Source organism: Phacochoerus africanus, chromosome 15 (genome assembly GCF_016906955.1).
Source record: "Phacochoerus africanus isolate WHEZ1 chromosome 15, ROS_Pafr_v1, whole genome shotgun sequence".
Classification (NCBI taxonomy): Eukaryota; Metazoa; Chordata; class Mammalia; order Artiodactyla; family Suidae; genus Phacochoerus; species Phacochoerus africanus.
Window position 1 is genome coordinate 66,420,992 of NC_062558.1, and position 20,274 is coordinate 66,441,265.

At 42.2% G+C, this 20,274-nt stretch overlaps 1 protein-coding gene across 2 annotated transcripts in view; it reads left to right on the forward strand.

Annotated features, from left to right (window-relative positions):
* Positions 1–20,274, forward strand: part of ARID5B (AT-rich interaction domain 5B) — a 190,357-nt gene that overhangs the window by 162,433 nt on the left and 7,650 nt on the right. For both annotated transcript variants that reach the window (XM_047760258.1, XM_047760259.1), the window contains 2 exons: positions 1,418–1,515; positions 17,597–17,795. In XM_047760258.1, the coding sequence (XP_047616214.1) occupies positions 1,418–1,515; positions 17,597–17,795 (297 nt within the window). The remainder of the gene's footprint in view (positions 1–1,417; positions 1,516–17,596; positions 17,796–20,274) is intronic.

The following is a 20,274-nucleotide window of genomic DNA, read 5'->3' on the forward strand; positions in this document are numbered from 1 at the left end:
TTTTTTTTCACGCATTGCTGCCTTTAGCCCCTAAGTGAACTCCACTGGCAGCTCTTCGGGTGTTTTTCAAAAGAAGCCTCCTGTTCTGATTGTTTAAATGCCACTGGCACCTCTGCCACGCCCTGCCCTGCCCCCTGCACATTCCAATAACAGAGTTTTCCTGGAGCCCTTTTAGAAACACGTTCACAAGAACCTCATAACTCGCCCTGTCTTTCCAGTTTCAAGGAAGCACTAGATTGCTCAGATGTAGTAAATGACGTGGTTTTCCCAAATTAATTATGTGCCAGATCATGCATCTGTTATTTTGTAAAATCATAATTTATGTACAAAAATAAAATTAAAGAAAAAAAAGTCCGTAGTATGCCTTCCGGTATACTGCAAGCTGTTTGTTTTTATTCACCCAACTCAACAAAATGCAGAGCTTGCATTTTAACTTTGGAATATGTTAATTTTCATAGGATTTGATCAATATACCATTTTCCTGACCTAAGTGAATAAAAATAAACAGCTTGCAACATATACGGTTTCAGATTCTGGTTTTGTTTTGAGGAGCTGGCATAAACATATATAGCCTGAGATGATTATAAATTTCATAACCAATTTGTTCATTTTAATTAATATGCGTAGTACTTTTTTTTTTTAGTTTTTAAAGTAGGCAACACATCACAGAGTTAAAAAAAATCAGAAGATACAAAAGCATATTCTGTGAAAACTGTCTTTACTCAGCCACCCATCACTGTATCCCTCAAGCAGCCACTGTTAATTCTGATTCATTTAAACTGATTCACTAAGATATATTTCAGCTGAAATCTTATTTTATTTTGATGCTTTATCACATGGTATAAAGGGATAGAGTGTAAGTTTGGGACCTTGAGGGAAAATAACTAGATGAATATCCAGGGAGGTGCTTCAGATAAAAATGCACTAAGGGGAAGATCCCTTTGTGGCTCAGTGGAAACAAATCCTCAGTATCCATGAGGATGTAGGTTCAATCCCTGGCCTCGCTCAGTGGGTTGGAGATCTGGCATTGCCATGAGCTGTGGTGTAGGTCGCAGATATGGCTCAGATCCCATGTTGCGGTAGCTGTGGAGTAGGCTGGCAGTTGTAGCTCTGATTCAACCCCTGGCCTGGGAACTTCCATATGCCACAGGTGCGGCCCTTAAAAAAAAACAAAAAACAAAAAAACTGGCACTAAGTGGGACAAAACATAGAGCCCAAAGCAGTATTCCATTTTTACTGTAAAGACAGGTGCTGAAAGTCAGATCTTACTGTAAGCCCTAAGTGTCCCCATTTGGACCTCTCTCTCCTTGGGATTCCAGAACAGACTGTTCTCTTCTGGCTTTTGCATATGTAATAAATCCTGGCACTGTGAATCTCTTATGATGCAAGATTGAATTTCTGATTGCGATTTTTCCAGATAACAGCGCGCCGTCAATGGAAACATATTTATGATGAATTAGGCGGTAATCCGGGGAGCACCAGCGCTGCCACTTGTACCCGCCGACATTATGAAAGGTAAGAAATCCTTCCTTGGAAAGTCATTGCTCAATTAAATGTGTTACTTGGAAGTTCATTGGTCAAGGATAAGACCTGTTAGGAAACGGAAGATGTCCCTGTGGCACTTTACTTTGCATACTGCCTTGTGGTTTTTGGGAAACACGGCTTTCTCAGGTTACAGGGGCTAAAATTAGATGTTCTTTTAGTTTGGTTTTATCCTCTGACCACCTGCCTGATAGTACTTTTTTTGACCCTACAAACATAGACCACTTACTTTGTTCTCTGTGCTCTGTAGGTTTTCATTTAATATGAGAACTTTAAGCTTCTGAAAATATGCGCCATTACCATGAGGCTGCTATGTAACTGTATTAACATTGAAAGGTATTAAAATTGAAAAGGAAGCATGTCTTTACTAAGAAAATTGGCCCCAGATAATAGCCATGGTCTTTTCCAATCATAGTGTGTATTTCCTCTACGTTTTTGACCCTTTCTTGCCCAGCTCTGTGAGGTTTGGTTTTCCGGCCATTTCAGCTTCTCTCAGCAAGGTGACAATAATGCTAACAAGAAGTACGGCCAAATTAGCCTCCTATGGGGTTGTATCCATAGGAATTTTCCCCATTGGCATTAGGACCGTGTTACCCACAACACTGAAGACCAATTAGCATGAATTCACTATTGTCCTGGCTCTGTGCCTCCAGCCACACTTAATCTCATACCTGCTTCCTGATCAGGAATGTTTCCTTGCAGAAGTGTTTACTCAGTTTCTCGGTTTCGAATTCAGAGCTTGTGAGATCCAAGGAGAGATGTGTGTGTATGTTTTAATAATGGCCATAGACAGAATGAAGTTAAGACACAGTCAGCTGAGCAAATGCGTAGTTAGCTTGCTTGTTTCAGGATTAAAACACAGGTGCTAAATTTGATGGTTGCTCTGCACATGGTCAGTCATCATTCCAGCTCTAACCCAGATGTAAACTGAGTTGGATTTAGTACCCTATGAAAAATTCTCACAATGTATTACCAAGAGATTGTCTTACTTGACAGTGTTATAATCCAGGAGGATATTTTTAAAAAATTGGTAACAAGAATTCAGATTATTACTCTTCATAGCATTGTTTTCAATGTACTGCATGAATTTTTAAAAGGAGAGTGTATTTCTCTCAGTATTTAATACAAAAGTCCACACTCTCACTGTACATAACAGGAACACCACTGAAGTTCTAGTACAAAAAGGCACTGGTATCTCGGGTGAGTGTTCTGTAAATAGCATCGCAGCTTGTTTTGACTATGAGTCAGGGCTTTAATCAAAACATTTTTGTGAGAAACACTGTCTCTACTTTCTAATAGTTTTCAGTATGATAGTGTACCTCCCTTAGCTCCATGTGGAATGTCCCCAACATGTGACACTTAAAGGACCAGATAGCCATTAAAATTTGAAAAATGGAGTGTGTTTCAGCTATGAGTTAGCTCACTTCGGGTGAAAACGTAATCAAACCTATAGCAAAGTATCACATGATCAAAAGACAGATAATGTTTGGGATGGAAGAAGGACTGGATTTAACAGTAGTAGGTATGTGTGTGTGAGTGTGTGGCTGTGTGTTTACTCAGGCAGTTGTGTGGATAAAAATAGCCTCAGTCTTCAATGAAATGCCAAGGTAGTTCCTTGGAAGGTTATGTACTTTTGTTTTATGCTTTGCTTCTTCCTGGAGCAGCAGAATCCCACATGCCTTCAAACAGTCAAACTGGAAAATCCTAATAGAGAACCTCCAACTTTAGCAACTAAAAGACATTATTAAAGATTCTTAAAGATTTCTCTCATTCTTGGGAGCAGATTGTCTATTTCAAAGAGGTTTAGTCTCCTACTGGAATAAATTATTTTGAAAAGCTATGTCAGTTACTCTTCCAAACCTAGTATTTGATCAGTGCATTGTCAAGATTCAGGAAGAAAAATTAAATCTACACAAAGTGGTCAACAAAGAGAATTCACTCTAGGGAATTGCTTAAACAAGTGTTGGTTTGGAGCAGTCCCTTAATATGGAGATAATAACCATAGGCTTTCTAGGGTTGAGGGAGCAGAGAAAAGAGGTTAGCTAGTCACCACCCAGAAGTCTGGAGAGTGGGTCTCACCGAACCTGGGTTCAGATCCCTTCGGGGTAGAGGCAGGCACCCAGCCAGTGCAGGTAGTTCGGTAGCTCAGAGCAGGACAGCACTGCCCAGGGTGCAGACCTGAGGTGGCAGGTGGCTGGTGCCACACCTCAGAGGAGATTCATTGAAACTATTCTGGGCTTGTTGAAAGGAGCTTGAGTCTGGAACCCACTGCTGCTGCTAAGTCATGTCTGGGTTGGTGCCGAACTGAACAGCAAGCAAAATAGAAGAAGGTCCCTTCTCCCCTGCCCTGGCCTGCTATAGGGCCCCATTAGTCAGACAGCTGACAAAGGAGACATGCAATTGGTTTTAATCCCAGTTCCAGCATCACTAAGCAGGGCACAGAAGAGTGGATTTGGAGTTGAGAAACAGTAGTCAACTGCCAGGTGGGACCCCCCCCCCCAGACCTAGAAATCCCTGCACAGAACCAGAAACCCAGGGTAGAGCACAGCTGTGCCAGGGCAACTAGCAAGGTCCTTCACCTGTTCTTAGCATTTCCTTTTGCCATCTAAGTCCCTTGTATAGTCTTGTGGTCAGATCCCTGGGGCATCAGGAATAATTAGTCATTGTTAATAGGTGACTCCCAAGATTTGCAGATAACTGAATTTTTTAAAAAATCAGATTTTACTTACCATAATGCCAGTCTCACTGGGGTCAACCATTCTCTGAAAGGAGCCCCCCAAACTCCCGAATGTGGTGGTGAGAGGGCCTGGGGACAGCTGCTCTGGATGTGTGTCCTCCTTTCTGGTGGTCCTGCCACAGGAGGGGAGAGCACACTCACATCTGCCCAAGGACTTGAATCAGTTAGGCTTTGATCAGAGGAAAGGCTAACTGTCTTGGCTACAACTCTGCTGAGAGGTTATGGCAGATTTCGTTCTTTCTCGCTAGATACAGGCTGTGCTAACACAGGTAAAACAGAGATGGCTAGATTGGTCCTGGCCCACTGTCTTCAAGGATGTTCAGAGAGTTGCGAAGGGTCAGGATTATGTGGGCAAGCATCTCCTCTGGGAATGCCCTTGGAAATGTTTAAAGCCCTCAAACCCAATCAGAATGGCTGGAGTTCTTTCCCAGCTGCCACTTCACCTGGTCGATCCTTTCCACTCGAATATAGAGACTGGTTCCTTTTCCTGTTTCCCTGCCACCAGCTTTGCTTTCCTAGAAGATGAAGAAGCAGTGGATGATATACTATGCATTATCCACTGATTTATTTTTTATGCAGTGTGGTTCATGTTTCCAGTAAATGTTTTCATTTTCCACCAAGAAAAAATGGAGCCGGTTCCTCAGTAAATGTTACTTGTATATTAGTTGGGCACTTCTGGTTTATTAATGAGTGTAATATTGAAAGTGCAGGTTATTGAAAGGAATCAATGGTGTTTTTATTTAAGGCACAGCAGAAAAGGTACAATGCCTGTGAATGCATCCTTGTCGCTTAGGGCCTGACTTGTCCAAACTTGCCTCTGATTGGTTTAAATCAAATAGGTCCAAGCACTTCATAAAAATGTCTTTGTCAGCCTGGTTTTGCTTCCAAACCTATTCATCTCTGTCAGTTTTTAATATTAGTACCAGGCTCATGGCCATAGTCCATTAGTACTGTACTTAATTGCTCATGTTACAGATGATCACCAATATAAAAAGCATTAACGTTTCCCCATCGAAAGACTGTTGCTAGGTAAATGTCTCAAACTCAACAAGGCTTATGAAGTGTGGTTATTCTGGACATTTCTTGTTGAGGATTTATAGATAAAGTACTGTAGATTATAATGCAAAGAAAAATGGCCACCTCCTCCTGCACAGGATGCTTCTATGTGGAACATTTTCTTTCTTGTCCAGCGCCTTATTCAAGATGTCTAGAATCACTTTCTTTTATCAGTAAAGGAACAAAAAGGAAAATGGTTACTTTAATGGAATTCTCTTAGTTTGATTATCTGGGATAGTACTTCACTTTGAAGACTTTGTTTTCACATGTAGATTTGTTTTCCTTTTTTTTAAAAAAAAATGTTTTTTAAGTACATGCAAGGGGTGAAAACCTTTATAGAGACTACTAGATTACTGGTTTTAATTTTCCTGAATAAATTACATGGTCTGTTTCTGTGTAATACATGAAGTTGTTGCTAAGGATTTTAAAAGGAGCATTAAGGCAAAAGTACTTTATGATGTGCTTTTCTGAGTATTGAGAAAATCAAAATCATAAATTTGTTTGTGGGGGAAATGAACAATTACGTTTCACATCTTGCATACTTAACCTGCTTTCAGGTTGCTTTTCCCATAAGCCTCCTGGGGCAAGACTGTCATGCTGCATGGCCGAGGCAGCTCCCTTGCAGGGATCTGGGGTGAGCTGTACACAGGCCAGATGCATCTGGGCAGAACCCAAGTGAGAGTCAGCTGGAGCCGTGGCCCTTTTTCACCCTGAAGCTGGAAGGCAGGGTGTGGGAGGTTCATATTTTGAGTGAGATAAGTATGTGCTTTCAGGTATATGCCCAAAATACATCAGGTTCTGAGGAACTCAGCTAATCACATCTTGGGGGGAAGTAAGGTGATTTACAGTTCTCTTCATGTCTGGGACAAGATGTGGTGTATTCTTTCTCAATTTGACACCCATGAAGTTAACCAACACACAGTTCAGAAGGGCGCAGGCAGGCTGTCAGCAGTTCAGATTCAAAGATCCTTCAGCAGGGAGTCCCCTAGACCGGTGTTACTCAGGTGAGCTGCTCTGTGAACAGCTACCTCAAGCACTGATACACTTCATAGCAATTTGTCAGAATCAGTTTTTTTAATCTGTTGAACTTCATAAAAAATGGGTGGCATGCATTTTGTATGTCTTCCACATTTTTTTTTGTTTGTTTTGGCTACGCCCACAGCATGCAGAAGTTCCCAGGCCAGGAACCCAATCCAAGCCACAACATTGACAGCACCAGTTCCTTAAGCACTAGGCCACCAGGGAACTCCTGTCTTTTTTTTTTTTTTTTTTGGTCTTTTGTCTTTTCTAGGGCCGCACCCGCAGCATATGGAGGTTCCCAGGCTAGGGGTCTAATCAGATCTGTAGCTGCCGGCCTACACCACAGCCACAGCAACGCCAGATCCAAGCCGTGTCTGCGACCTACACCACAGCTCATGGCAACGCCAGATCCTTAACCCACTGAGCGAGGCCAGGGATCGAACACGCAACCTCAGGGTTTCTAGCTGTATTCATTAACCACTGAGCCATGACGGGAACTCCATGTCTTTTAAATTTTTTCACTTTTCTGTGAATTCATTTTTATGCTATTGTACAAAAGTGTCAGTCAGCAACGGACGGGGAATTTAGGAAACAAGTCCCTCTCAGCAGGTTACTGGAGAAGCAGTGCTCCACACCAGTGGTCACAGACTCAGATGTTGCTGGGGGCAGGTGGCATAGCTGAGCACAGGTGGCCATGCGGAAAGTGAGAAACTGGTACCCATAGCCCAGCTGGGGAGACCCAGGCTTACTTACTATCTTAGGATGCTGTCTGGTGCTTCCAGACCATTCCTGTTTTAGATAATTTTTATGTACAGTTGCTCAATTTACAAGTATTGGCTTCAATATTTCTGAAAATATTTTATGGACACTAAACCAAGCATGCCTTTGGGCAGATGTAGCACTGGGGTTGATGACACTCTTCATCCACCCACTCCTCCTCATGCTGAGCAAGACTCCTGTGCTTTCTTATTGACTTTCCCGTGCCCTCTGGGGCTGACACATTCCACGTGCTCCCCTTTTCTCAGTGACGGGTCTCCACATGCTTGGCAGAGCTCCTCTCTCCCTTCAGGTCTTCCTATTCCATTCATCCAAGCCTTGGAGCACAGTTACGGACTTTCACCAGCTTGGCTTGCTCTCAGGTAGATACCTCCCATTTGTGTCACTCAGGAGACTCAAAGCTATTCCAAATGTGGCATATAGTACTTCTTAGGATGTGGGCAGTGTCTGTCTGTCAACAGAGCCTAAGAGGCCATTTGAAGTTGGTAAGAAGCCCTCTCCTAGTGGCCAGTTTCTTTTTCTTGGGATTTGCCATTTAATTGACTGCCTTTTTCCTTGGCTACTGCCCTCAAGAGCCAGTTGGTGGTTTTTGAACATCTACTGAGTATAGGGCTGGCAAACAATGAGGGAGGTACCCATGCCACCACACTCATGGCAGAGTCTGATGAGGGAACATGATGCTGCTTCCTAAGAACCCAGGCTCAGCCTCCGAGTCTTGTCAGTATGGCCCTTAGAGGCCCTGCTACCAACTTGATAGAACTGGGAGGTGCTATGACCCTTGTCTTATGTAACTGACATATGATCCAATTCACAGTCCATATATTCATGAAGGAGTTAAATATTTAAGGCTATGAAAACTTCAGATCAGTAATAGAAATAATAAGTTCAACAGAGCTAAAAGAAAGAAGAGAGCATTTCCAGATGGAAATGCATAGTCTTCTAGGTGGATCTAGAATTTGAACTAGATCTTAAAGAGATTACATTAGAACCTATGATAGATGATAATATGTTGCCCCAAATAATTCAGCTGCAGAATTCAAAAATAGTAAAGAAATGATATTTGTGGGCAAAGACCACATGGTATTGTTTTCCTTGAGACTCACCAGTGCACCAAGTACAGCATTGTAAATATATCAGGGACTCAAGAATTAGGGATTGAGGAGTTCCCTGGTGGCTCAGTGGGCTAAGGATCCAGCTTGTTGCTGCTGTAGCTTGGGTTTGATCCCTGGCCTGGGAACTTCTGAATGCTGCAGGCATGGCCAAAAAAGGGGAAGGAGGTTGAATGAATTAAATTAAATGCAAACAAAAAGGACAGTTTCCTCTAGGAAATGTATATAAAGAGGTGGTGGAGGGAGTTCCCACTGTGGCTCAGTGGGTTAAGGACCCGACTAGTATCCATGAGGATACAGGTTTGATCCCTGGCCTCACTCAGTGGGTTAAGGATCTGGTATTGCCATGAACTGCAGTGTAGGTCACAGATGCAGCTCAGATCTGGTGTTTCTGTGACTGGTGTGGACGCACAGCTGCAGTTCTGATTTTATCCCCAGCTTGGGAACTTCCATATGCCATGGGTGTGGCCCTAAAAAAAAAAAAAAAAAAGTGAAAGAGGCCGTGAGAGCTCTAAGGCTAAATTTTCACACTGGATACACCAAAGGCAGGTTTTAGAGTTTATCCTCTCAGTGTCTATTAACTCTCTTGCCTTGAGGTCCACTGGGTAGACCATGCCCCATCCTCACCCACAGTGGGATCAATGATCCATGGACTTGCATCTCCTTTGGAAATACTGTCTTGGTAATGGAGGGTCTGGCCAGTGGTAACACTTCTGTAACCCTGCCCCCCCAGGCATCCTCATCTCCCTTTCCCAACACCCACCCTTCACAGCAACGTGCAGCCCCCAAAATCTAACACAAGGTAGTGAGAATTCAGTAGGCTAAGGTGTTGCTGCTGCTCCTCCATCGCTACCCCATCAAGCTTGCTCTTACAGGAGACCTGAATTGGGTGAATGTAAACACCCTCTGCCCCGAGTAGCTTCGCATCTGTAAAGAATTTTTCCCTAAAGGACAGTCAGGTAATTTCATAAGCAAGAGCCTCCTTCCGTATCACTCAGCATGACTAAAATGCTCTGATAACTTTCCAATGCCTGGATTTTTCAAGAAACTTTTAAAAAGGAAAACAAAACCGTAGCCAGGCCCTGGAGTAGAAAAACTGGTTTCGGTTTAAAAAAATAAATAAACAAGAGCCTTTGGAAAAAAAAAAAATCTCTATTTAAAAATTTCTTAAATTTGTCTCTAAATGCAAGTTGTAATTAATAGAAGTTGGAGTTTATACTGTTGAGTGTAAAAACACCCTCAGGCACAAACTAATCGAGTGTGTATGTCATACTGTAAACTACAGCAAGTTCTTTGTTTGACCCAAAAAAAGGCTTGCCAAACAGCAGTTTTTTCTTTGTCAAGCTCCTTTATTGTCTCATTTTTGTTTTCTCCCCCTGCCCCCCCCCACCAAATCCCTTTGAACCTCCCTGTAGTATTTAAGAAACTTTGCAGGTTCCATGTTTTATTGATAGTTTTCATCAAGCATGAATTTAAATTTGAGAATAGATTAGGTGTCTTAGCCTTTTTTTCTTTTTGATAAATAACAAGAGGTTTCTACTTATGATTTTCTGTCCTCGGGGCTTTATCATTAAGATTAAATAACTGTATTCTCAAGCATGCCACTGCACAAACATCTTTTCAATTATGTGAGTAACAGATGCCTTCACAAAGGAACTATTGAAAATTCAGAAAGCATGTTTCCAAAAAAGAAAGGGGGAAAAAAGTATCAGATGACAGAAGAATGTAATTGTTTACCATTAAAATATATCCTTAACTCTTCCACTGAAAACCTCTTGGAACATGTTGGTTTTGTACAAGTTATTACAAAGTTTGATCAACATAATTCATGTTGGGGGGGATTGTTGGACATTTCAGAAGCTCTGGAATCTGTGGCATCTCACTTACATGGGACTTATGTCTGTTTTTACAAGGGAACACTGCCTGCCTTCATTTGGGGGCTGCACATCCTGTTGAAAACACTGTAGTTATATGTGTCTGTTATTCCTGAAATAATGTTCATCTGCCCTTGAAATGGATCCATGCAGCTCGATTTTGAGTCAGTAATTGTTGTCTCATTGAGAAGAACAATGGCTACCATCTTTGCTGGCTGGCACTGTGAAGGGCTGGATACTATCTATGGACAGTGTCCTCTGTTGTGAGCAGGTATTTTGATCCCTGGGACGTAAAGTTGGCCTTTCTTAAATCCATGTCAGCTTTCTTCAGTGTGGTCTTCCTTTGAAAGACAGGGGACTAATATCAGTCCTAGACCCTCTTAGAAGAGGCAGTGAAGAAGCAGAGCCCCTAAGGAGCATTGAGTCCTTGGGAACCTTGGGCTTGGTAAGACTAAGTGCTGGAATTCATGGGAGATATGATTCCTGGGTGTCTCTTACCATCCAACAAGAAGGTGATCCAGCAAGGGATACCACCTCTTGGAGAGTTGTGGCATGGCTGCCCTGGTATACTGTATAAAGAGTAGTGTGGCTGGTGCCCAAGCCATAGGGCTGCTTCTCTGGGTGGGAGCCCACCCTTTGTGGAATAGCCGCATGTGTATTCTGTAGGTCTGTTGCCTCTGAGAAAAGGAGCATGCGCACCCTGATTTTGTAGACAGTTCCTTGGGAGTTTGGAATTCTCTTAGCCAAGGAATGATCATTTCAGTATCCCCCCAGTGTTGGTGTTTCTCAATGTGTGAAGATGCACAGCTACCGTGAGGGGATGAAGACAGCTCAGAGAGATAGGCAGAGCTATGTCTGAACTCAAATTCTGGCATTCAAGAGTTGTTTGCCTTTCACTAGTCATTTCATTACTTCCCACTGAAACTTTGTAAAGCCAGGAACAGGCATACAAAGTGCAAGTGCCTGGTATTGTTAGGAATTTAATACATGGCAGCTGCTATTAACATTGCAGCACATCATCAGTAGAAGTTTCTCTCCACGCCCTCTCAGCTCACTTCTAATTCTGGCCCCCGCAGCCCATATAACTTCAGCTACCTGGCTGGAGCTACCTGTCATCTTGGAGTCACCTATCTCATACCGACACATCCTTATGGGAGTCAGGCCACCATTTGTCTGGATCCTAGCACCTTTCTTTCCTTCCTTTGGCTAGTTAGGGTCCCAGTCACTCCAGGACTATGGATGATGATGTCAGGGTCCTCAGTGGGTCTAAGAAACAAACACTCTCATCACTTCCAGAGGCAAATAGAGAATATTAGCACCTTCAAAAGATTATTTTTTTTTCTTTTTTGCTTTTTAGGGCCATGCTCACAGCATATGGAGGTTCCTAGGCTAGGGGTCAAATCAGAGCTACAGCTGCCAGCCTACGCCACAGCCACAGCAATGCAAGATCCAAACCACATCTGCGCCCTTCACCACAGCTCACGGCAACACCAGATCCTTAACGCACTGAGCGAGGCCAGGGATCGAACCTGCAACCTCATGGTTCCTAGTTGGATTTGTTTCCACTGCGCCATGACAGGAACTCCTCAAAAGGTTTTCTTGTTCATCTTCTGCTGTCCCTTGAGTGGGGTAATGAAGCTCCTGGTGAGCTGATCATTCTCCCAAGGAAGAGCTTTTCTGAAGACAAGTGGCATGTTTTGTTGATTGTTGATGATAATAACGGGCCGCATCCCTTTGAGACACCTCAGTGTCGATACAAATGATCCTATTTATGCCTCTTTCCTTTTTAAAGAGCTCTGTATAGTTTATTGTACACAACACCTGTACAGTATATAGAGTTGTGTGGAGTAGCTGATGGGCAAGCTGTCTTCTACAAAGAACTCACCGTAGAATGGAATCCCATTCTCCAGCCCTTCTCTTGGCCCAGGTGGGTCCTCCATTGGTTAGTTCTCCACAGCCTCCATGTCAGCATGACACCTCCCTCTACAGTTGCGTGCTCAGAGCTTTCAGTTCCCACCTTCATCTGTTGGAGAGGGACACTGAAGTCCTCTTTGTCAGCTCTCTTGGTTATTGAGCTTTTGCTCCTCACACACAGAATGCTTTTTTTTTTTTCTGCCTCACGGAAACTCACACCATAAAATGGCAGAGATCTTTTTCTGGGGCCCACATTTTTCTTACATGGAGCTTGGCTTTTAAAAGTATAGGAACAGGAATTCCTGCTGTGGTGCAACAGGATTGGTGGCGTCTCTGGAGCTCTGGGATGCAGGTTCCATACATGGCCCAGCACAGTGGGCTAAGGATCTGGTGTTGCTGCAGCTGCAGTGTACCTTGCAATTGCAGCTCTATCTGATCCCTGGCCTGGGAACTTCCATGTGCCATGGGGTGGCCCCCGCCAAAAAAACCCAAAAAACAAAAAAATAGGAACAAAGCAGCACCATTACTATTATTATACTCAACCAGTGTTTTGCCCATTGGAGGAGACATTCCTCCTTTGCACACTGACACAGCACATGTCTGTATTTGACTTTTGTTTTGGGACCTGCCCTCCAAATGCTTCTCCCTGACTTTTCACGTGATGGGCTAGCACCCTGAGCTGGAGGTCAGCAGTAGATGAGATTAGAACTCTGTACTTCCTGGAACCTTAACAAGTGTGTGTACTTCATCTTCACAAAAGGAAAACATACCTTCTGTTGGCGCCATATTTGGTGAAAGATTGCTTCCCATACTTCACAGTGAAGTTATATTTTCAGTTTCTGGCTGAGAAGGGAAATGGCTGGCCAGACCTTAGAATGTGTCAACCCTGGAATCAATGGAGATAGAATGACTCCATTTGGGATCAGATCAGGTCTGAAGCCTCAGTGGAACCAATATGTCATTTCTTTTTGACTGCCACGGAAAAAACCTAATAGTGTAAGAATAGTAGTAGCATTTTTTGCCCTGATATGCACACCAACTTTATCCCCCTCTGCCCCGAAAATATTCTCCAAGGGGACTAGCAGATCTCTGGGATTACAATATTTCACTGGTTTGATACCATACAAGTACCTATGAAGTAACAAGGGTGAGTTTGAGGTTCAAATACAATCCTAAAGATCTGCCCCTTCCCCCACTCTTCAGGTTGAGTCAGTCCCAGACATTATTATAATATCATTTTTCAGAGCTCTATAAATAGACAGATTCTCATTTCTCTTAAGTACTGTTTGCTAAATGTTTTGGCCCAAAAGTTCAGTCATTCCATGCAAGCATTAATCAATACAGGAGACATTAGTGGTTACTCGTTCTGATGAGATTTGACATTATTTTTCCTCTGCCTGTGGGGAGGGGAGGAGGATGTTGCCTAATAAAGATGAAGGGTCTTTGCTTCTTTTGTATGAAATGCAAATGATGAGGACGTGTGCAATATACATTTCTCAAATGTGAGGCTGCTGCTTTTTGTTGAGAGAGAGGCAAGGCCCTGGAGGATTTTAGAATTTGTAAATATAAAATTATCTGCCTTCGTGTTTAAAAAAAATAATAAAAGGGAGAAAGACTTGGCAGGTTGCCAGATTACTTACATTACAGTAATAGATTTGCTGACCTCTGACTTCTGCTGTAGAGAAATGTATTGAATTTTTCATAATATCAGATGAGGCAGATCTAAAAACCTAGTATACTGAGCACCATTATTTAACTTGAGATTTAACAAAGCCGAAATCTTTTCAAACCAGCAATTTCTTGTATGATGATAATTTAGTGGCTCAGACACTAATAAATCAAGGTTATAATGCCATTGATTTGTTAATTTTAACTTGGGTTGATTTTAAGTCATCTTTATTTGAAAAAAAAATAAAAGGAGGAGGAGGAAGAAGAGAAAAAAAATCTTGCTTTTCACAGTGACTGAATTTAATAAGAATCTCCGTGATAGCAAAAGGCTCCCCTACTGTTTCTGCTTTGGGGTGGAAAATGTTATTCTTGTATTATTCCTAGGGAAAAATAAAATCTCATGCTGCTACAAATCTTACGCCTATGGAAAGATTTTTTTTTTTTAATACATGATGGCTTACCTATTTCAGATCCATTAATGGCATCATAAATAAGCATTTTGCTAATCTGAAATGTGAAATCAGGATAATAGTAAAGGCCCATTTATCTACCCAGCTTTCAATGCGCCGACTACATGTAGATGTAGGGGTGCAGGGGGAGCTCTCTGGATTTTCTAATGAATATATTGCTTCTCTTCCCCATCACTTCCATCCACCAGAAATCCACACCACATTCTAAAGAGTTGCAGCCCATTGAAAATATTTCTCCTGGGTAATTAGTTCTTAGGGGCTGGGGTGCATTATTTGCTTTTATCTGTACAGTTTAGAAGCTGATTAAATCTTTGTTGTACTACAAATATTTGAGGAATAGTCATCTGCAAGGCACAGTCATGTTGCTTTAGACTAAATTCTTTATGCAATACAATGCTTCCTGCGTTGGGCCATGTTGACCTTAGGTTGGCTAACCTGTCTTTAGTGGTATCGCGTATACGTTAAATGTTGAAATGTTCAGAAACCCATAATAGCTCTCGTCCTCTTGTACTGTAAAAACTTCTAATAATCAGATGATAAGATCATATCCTGTGGGGTAATTGTGTTGTACCGTGACAGGATAACTGAAAAAACATTCAGTGAAAATCGCACTGAACGGAAATCACTACATGAACAGCGATTGTTCAGCTGGGTGAGACCACGCTCAGTTCTTCAGGGCTTAGCTGGTCATATTTCTACTTGTTTCCTTTTAGCTGCTGCCTTTCTTGTTTTATTTTGGGAGACTTTTTTTTCCCTGAGCCACTATAATTATCTTTCAGTGATTTAGAAGGGGAAAAAAAAACACTCAATTGACCTTTACACAGACACACACTCACTCACTCACAAGCACACTCCCTCTGGAAGCCTTGAACAAGCAGGGTTTGTGTTTGGATTCAGTTTTACCTTAGTCATGCCTCTTTCCAGATACAAGAAACATTTAATTCCAGATTTCCTGCTTCTGGCTTTAGGCCTTTGACCAGCAAAGTGAAATGTATTTTTTACTGCTGTCGGCCAGCCAGCTGCTGAGTTGAGTGAAGGGAAAGAAAAAAAAAAAAAAAAAAAAGAAGGAAAGGAAAAGAATAGAAATGTTGCCCTACCTCTTGAACTTGCACAACTGTCTAAGAAATTCAATTCTCCTTAGCACCCATCTAGAAAGCTGGCTTGGCCCAGGGCTGTCAGGACCTGAGGTGAGAGGTCCTCACCAGGGGTGGCCCTCCCACCCCCGTCCTCTGCTTCCTCTCACCCCCTTGCCAGGGGGGTTATGTCGTCGTCCTTTTCGCTGAAAGGAGCCCCTCATGGTGTCACCATGTATTAGAGAATAGAGTTGGATGGAGGGCGGTGCCAACAGACAGTAACCACTGGAATACCCAGACTTCAATGCTTGAGCGGTTCTCATGGCAACCAAACAAAAGTACAACAAACCTATCTGTCCTAACAATAAAAAGAGGTTTTCCTCAAAGTCAGTTTAAAATAGTTTTTTTTCTAATTTGAAATAGTCAATGCATTTTACTCTGGGACAGAAATCCCCAACCTGCCACTGTTGAAGGGGATAAAGTCCCTGGCAGAACCATGCACATCAAAGCAATTAGGGGGGAATGTTGGGGACTTTACAGATGAGACAGAATACATTCAAGTATGAACAGGATTGCTTTTTTTCCTCTCTTCTTCTGCTTAGTTATGCTTTTTATTACATAAACAGTAACTGTAATATTACAGTGGGAAGCAGGTATTTGGCAGCCATATATTATTTTAGTAAGTCTACATAGAGAGAACAGTTTCCAGTTTTAGCAGCTGTAACATGTTTAAACTCAGTTTGTAATGGGATCTGAAGATAACTATTCCCCATGGGCTGTGCTGATCTTCACGGCTGGCCCACTGCCAGATGCAGGGCTCGAAACTATTATTCACGCCTCCTTGCACATACCTTGTCCGAGCATGCTCAGTAAGTGAGTGTTGTTTCCAAGATGCTATAAATTGGGATTTGATTTTCCCATAATTTACTTGGTCTTTTATTAAAGAGGAGACTATTTTTATCACAACTCTCCCCACGTCTGTACTCACAAACCTGAACAGTTGTGTATTTGTAAGCAGTTGAGATCCAAATTGCCTAGTTAGAAACCAATTTTAGGATAGCCAACAAATGCCCAAACCAAAGGCAGTTCTGCTTGGGAGTCTCCATTTAAAAATAATTAGGGTTCCCAATATTTGAACAGATTTATGTTGTTTATAAGCCAAGTACATTTTCTTCATTGAGTCAACTTGTCTTATTTAAAACAAATTATGTTTGCTCTATTAAAGTTCATATTTTTAAGGCTGAGTCTTGTATTAATCCCACAGTGAGTCATTAATCATACCAAATGCATTATAAAAACTTTAATCACTGAAGTTGAAACTGAGATTGTAATGCAATCCATCCCTTTTAATTACATCAGCTATTTTTCCCTTTCAGATCAAGCGCTATGTCGCAAAGGGAAAACAGATTAAAACGAGAGCTGTTTGATGTTTCTCTTTTTAGAGCAATTTTATGTACTTTGTTTAAAAAGTTATATAATTAAAATGCTTGAATTTTTCAGCCCTCTGATTTTTTTGTGGCTGGAGTCTTCTGTCTGCCTCTCTTCTCCCTGGGGTCCTCTTTAACTTGGCACCCCACGACAGAGCTCCTCATCCTGGAGTCACCAATCTCCCTCAAAACCCTGGGTAACCTCTTTATTTAAGTGTTGTGTCTATATTTTGACATGGATAAAACATAAACGTTGGAGACAGGCAGAACTAGGTTCAAATTCCACATCTAGCAAATGGTGTGACTCTCAGGCAAATTATTTAAACTTTTGGGGCCTCAGTTGCCTCATCTGTCAAAAAGGGAATAACAATAGCAACAGTGATCATAATACTCCATAGGGATGTTATGGACATTACATGAACTAATCTATATGATGTGCTGAGGTCATTACCTGGCACATACTAGTACTTACTAGAATATAAGCCTCAGGAGCTTTGACCCTCTTGTTCACTGCTGTATCTTGGCACCTAGAACAGTGCCTGGCACATAGTTGGTGCTCAATAAACAGTGGTTGGCGGAATCATGAATGAATGGCAACTATCATTCTAGTCGCTGTTATTGTTGGGATGTTGTTACTGGCATTTAGTCAGGTTCCACAGATTGTGATAAATATGTGACCTTGGATCCTTCCATTGGTATCCTCGCTGTATGGATGCACAAAGCCAGAAAGAGGGCTTGCAAAGAAGTAAGTTACCAGGTGCAGGTTTTGACTGGGGAGGTAGATCAGTAACTTGTGGAAGTTTCTAGGAATGCACCAGCAGCACTGGTGCTCAAAAAATGCTTGTATTGAGAAAAGAGAATAAACCCACAGCATCGACGCTACTAGAGTTGCCTGCCCTCATTGATCCTCTCTTCTGATTCCCTTTCAGATTAATCCTGCCATATGAAAGGTTTATTAAAGGAGAGGAAGATAAGCCCCTGCCTCCAATCAAACCTCGAAAACAGGAGAACAGTTCACAGGAAAATGAGAATAAAACAAAAGTATCAGGAGCCAAACGCATCAAACATGAAATCTCTAAGAGCAAGAAAGAGAAAGAAAATGCCCCAAAGCCCCAGGATGCATCGGAGGTGAGTTGTGTTCCTCCTCTGTGAAACACTCTGGGAGGGGGGTTCCTGCCTCGGGGTCCCCTGGAGCTCAGCATCCGTCACTGTGTCCCTCCCAGGGGCAATGCTAGACTGAGAAACCAGATCCTCTACACCTCCCCCCTCCCCCACCAGTGAGCCTCTCGGGACAGTGCCTGGTGTTGAATGGGGAGGCCAAGAAGAGGGTCCATGGAAAAGCAACATTCTGCAGAAAACTGAGCACAGAGACTTTGAGACACAGGGAGTCCAAGCTTCGGCTCTGGAAGCCAAGGGCCTCTAATATAAATGATGCAGCGTCCCTGCCATCACACAACCAGAGATGTTGGTGTGACTTTAGAACACACACCACAGGGTCTGCCATGTCTCTGCAGGACTGTCCTGGAAACTGCAGAGATTGGTTTCCTCCCATAATTGACCTCTGGGCACTAGCCTTGGGTTGAGACCAATTTAGAAACATCTTAAGTACATATTATTTATAGGGGAATTTTGAAATGGTTCCTCTGAAACCATTATTATCTTTCACGTTAACAGGTAGTTTCTGAACCTTTTAAAACAAGCCCCAGCTCCCACAGCCCCCAGCAGTACTTTGGTAGAAGCCATTACTGTCAGCGTACAGCCAGTCATGGAGGCTGATCTCGGCTCTGTTTCAACATGAATAATAAAAAAACTCTGCTGCCCATTTAAAAAATAAGAAACAAAACAACTTAGCAGCCACATTTGGAGACAGCGTGTTCTAGGATTCAACCCCAGAGGGAATTTTGGTGCTGATATTAAACACCCCCTAAAAATCAGGTTTATAATGAACACATAAGAGACTCCCTAATTAAACACTGGCTTAAAACACACACACACACACACACACACACACACACACACTCTGAACTAGAAATTAACTTACCCAAATGACTCCTGTGTAAGAAAATAATATTAACACCAAAAAGAGAAATCATTTTTATTTTTGTTTCATAAATATTCTAAGTTCTAGTAATTAAAAAGGGGGTGGGGAGGAAAATGATGCAGAGATTTCTAAACATCTGCAATCTTGCAACATAAATGGCCAAAAGCAAGGAAATTCCAAGTTAAGGCTTACATTCCATTCTCCCTTTATCCCGTTGGTTTGGCATCAGTGAGTTCTATTATATACCACATGTACAGCATTGCCAAAGCACCAGGGGACAACTGAGGACCAAGAGGCCAGCTGACCTCTGAATGGCCCAGCTTGGGCATGACATGTGAAATGGCTGTTTATGAGCTGGGGAGGGAAGCTCAGCCTCTGCCCTGAGCCCACCAGCTTGGGAGGTGGCCATTGCCAGGAGCAGAGCTTGCTGCCCTGTGGTCCACAGAAACCTCATGGCCTTAATAAGCCTATTTCCTGTGGGCCCCAACAGGTTCCCTTCAGGGATCTCTAAGTGTCTGAGTGACCCAGGTTATTAAGGTCGGGTTATCAAACCACCTGGAATCTCACACCCTCTCCAAGGTTGACCTGAAAGTAAGAATTGCTCCCCACCTCTTACGGGCCTATGTTCTTGACCAAGTATATTTCTTCTCATTGACTGCATGCTTGAGGTTTGAACTTTGTCGTGGGTGTTACTGTTTTTCATTTTTGATGTTTTCAGTATGAAGTGGTAAACTCAATGTTTTTAATGTTTGATGTTTTTAATTTTTGATGTTTTCAATATGAAGCAATGAACTCAGTGGAGATAGGAGGGCTTAAAAAGCCTTTCTAGTCAAACCGATTCTCTTTAGGAAACCGATTCCAAGCTGTGTGATGGGAAGGTACCATTTAACATAGTAAAGCCAATCATAAAATGCCATCCATCCTAGAAAAAGGGTCCTTTACTATTTTTTTCTGCCTCGTTTTCAAAGACCTCCTGAACCTGTTTACAACCCAAAACACACAACTCTGTGTAAGCGCAGGCCTAGGTCATAGAAACCTGAGTATCCCCCACAGCCTGGCTAGAAACTAACATTGAAATGTAATTTGCCTTTTTCCCTTGCCAAACTCATTTTTCTGTATTTTCATGTAATGTATAAGCTCAAGAGACCAATGACGATTTTTAATATAGAACAAGTAGTGATATTTGTACTGGAAAAGGCAGCTATTAGGACAGAAAAAGAATGATAAGCATCCCTTAAAGGCAGGGATATTTTGAAGTAGATTTAAGGAGAAATACCTATGAAATGGGTGTGACCCCTTAAAATTTTTGTTTGTCCAAATATGCTAAAGAGATGGACACTTCTTAACAAGGAAAAAAAAACAAAACAAAACATTCAGGGGATAAGATGGAGGGAAAGAAAAAAAAAGACCAGCTCAGTACAGCTATTTTATGACTTTCACCATCAAGATATGTCAGAACAGAATGACAGAAGTTTGAAAGGACTTGGTAGTCAGCTGGGTCACAGATGGAAAGTTAAGATGACCTTCTAAGGTCAAAGTTTGCACAGCTACACAATGCAGTGAATG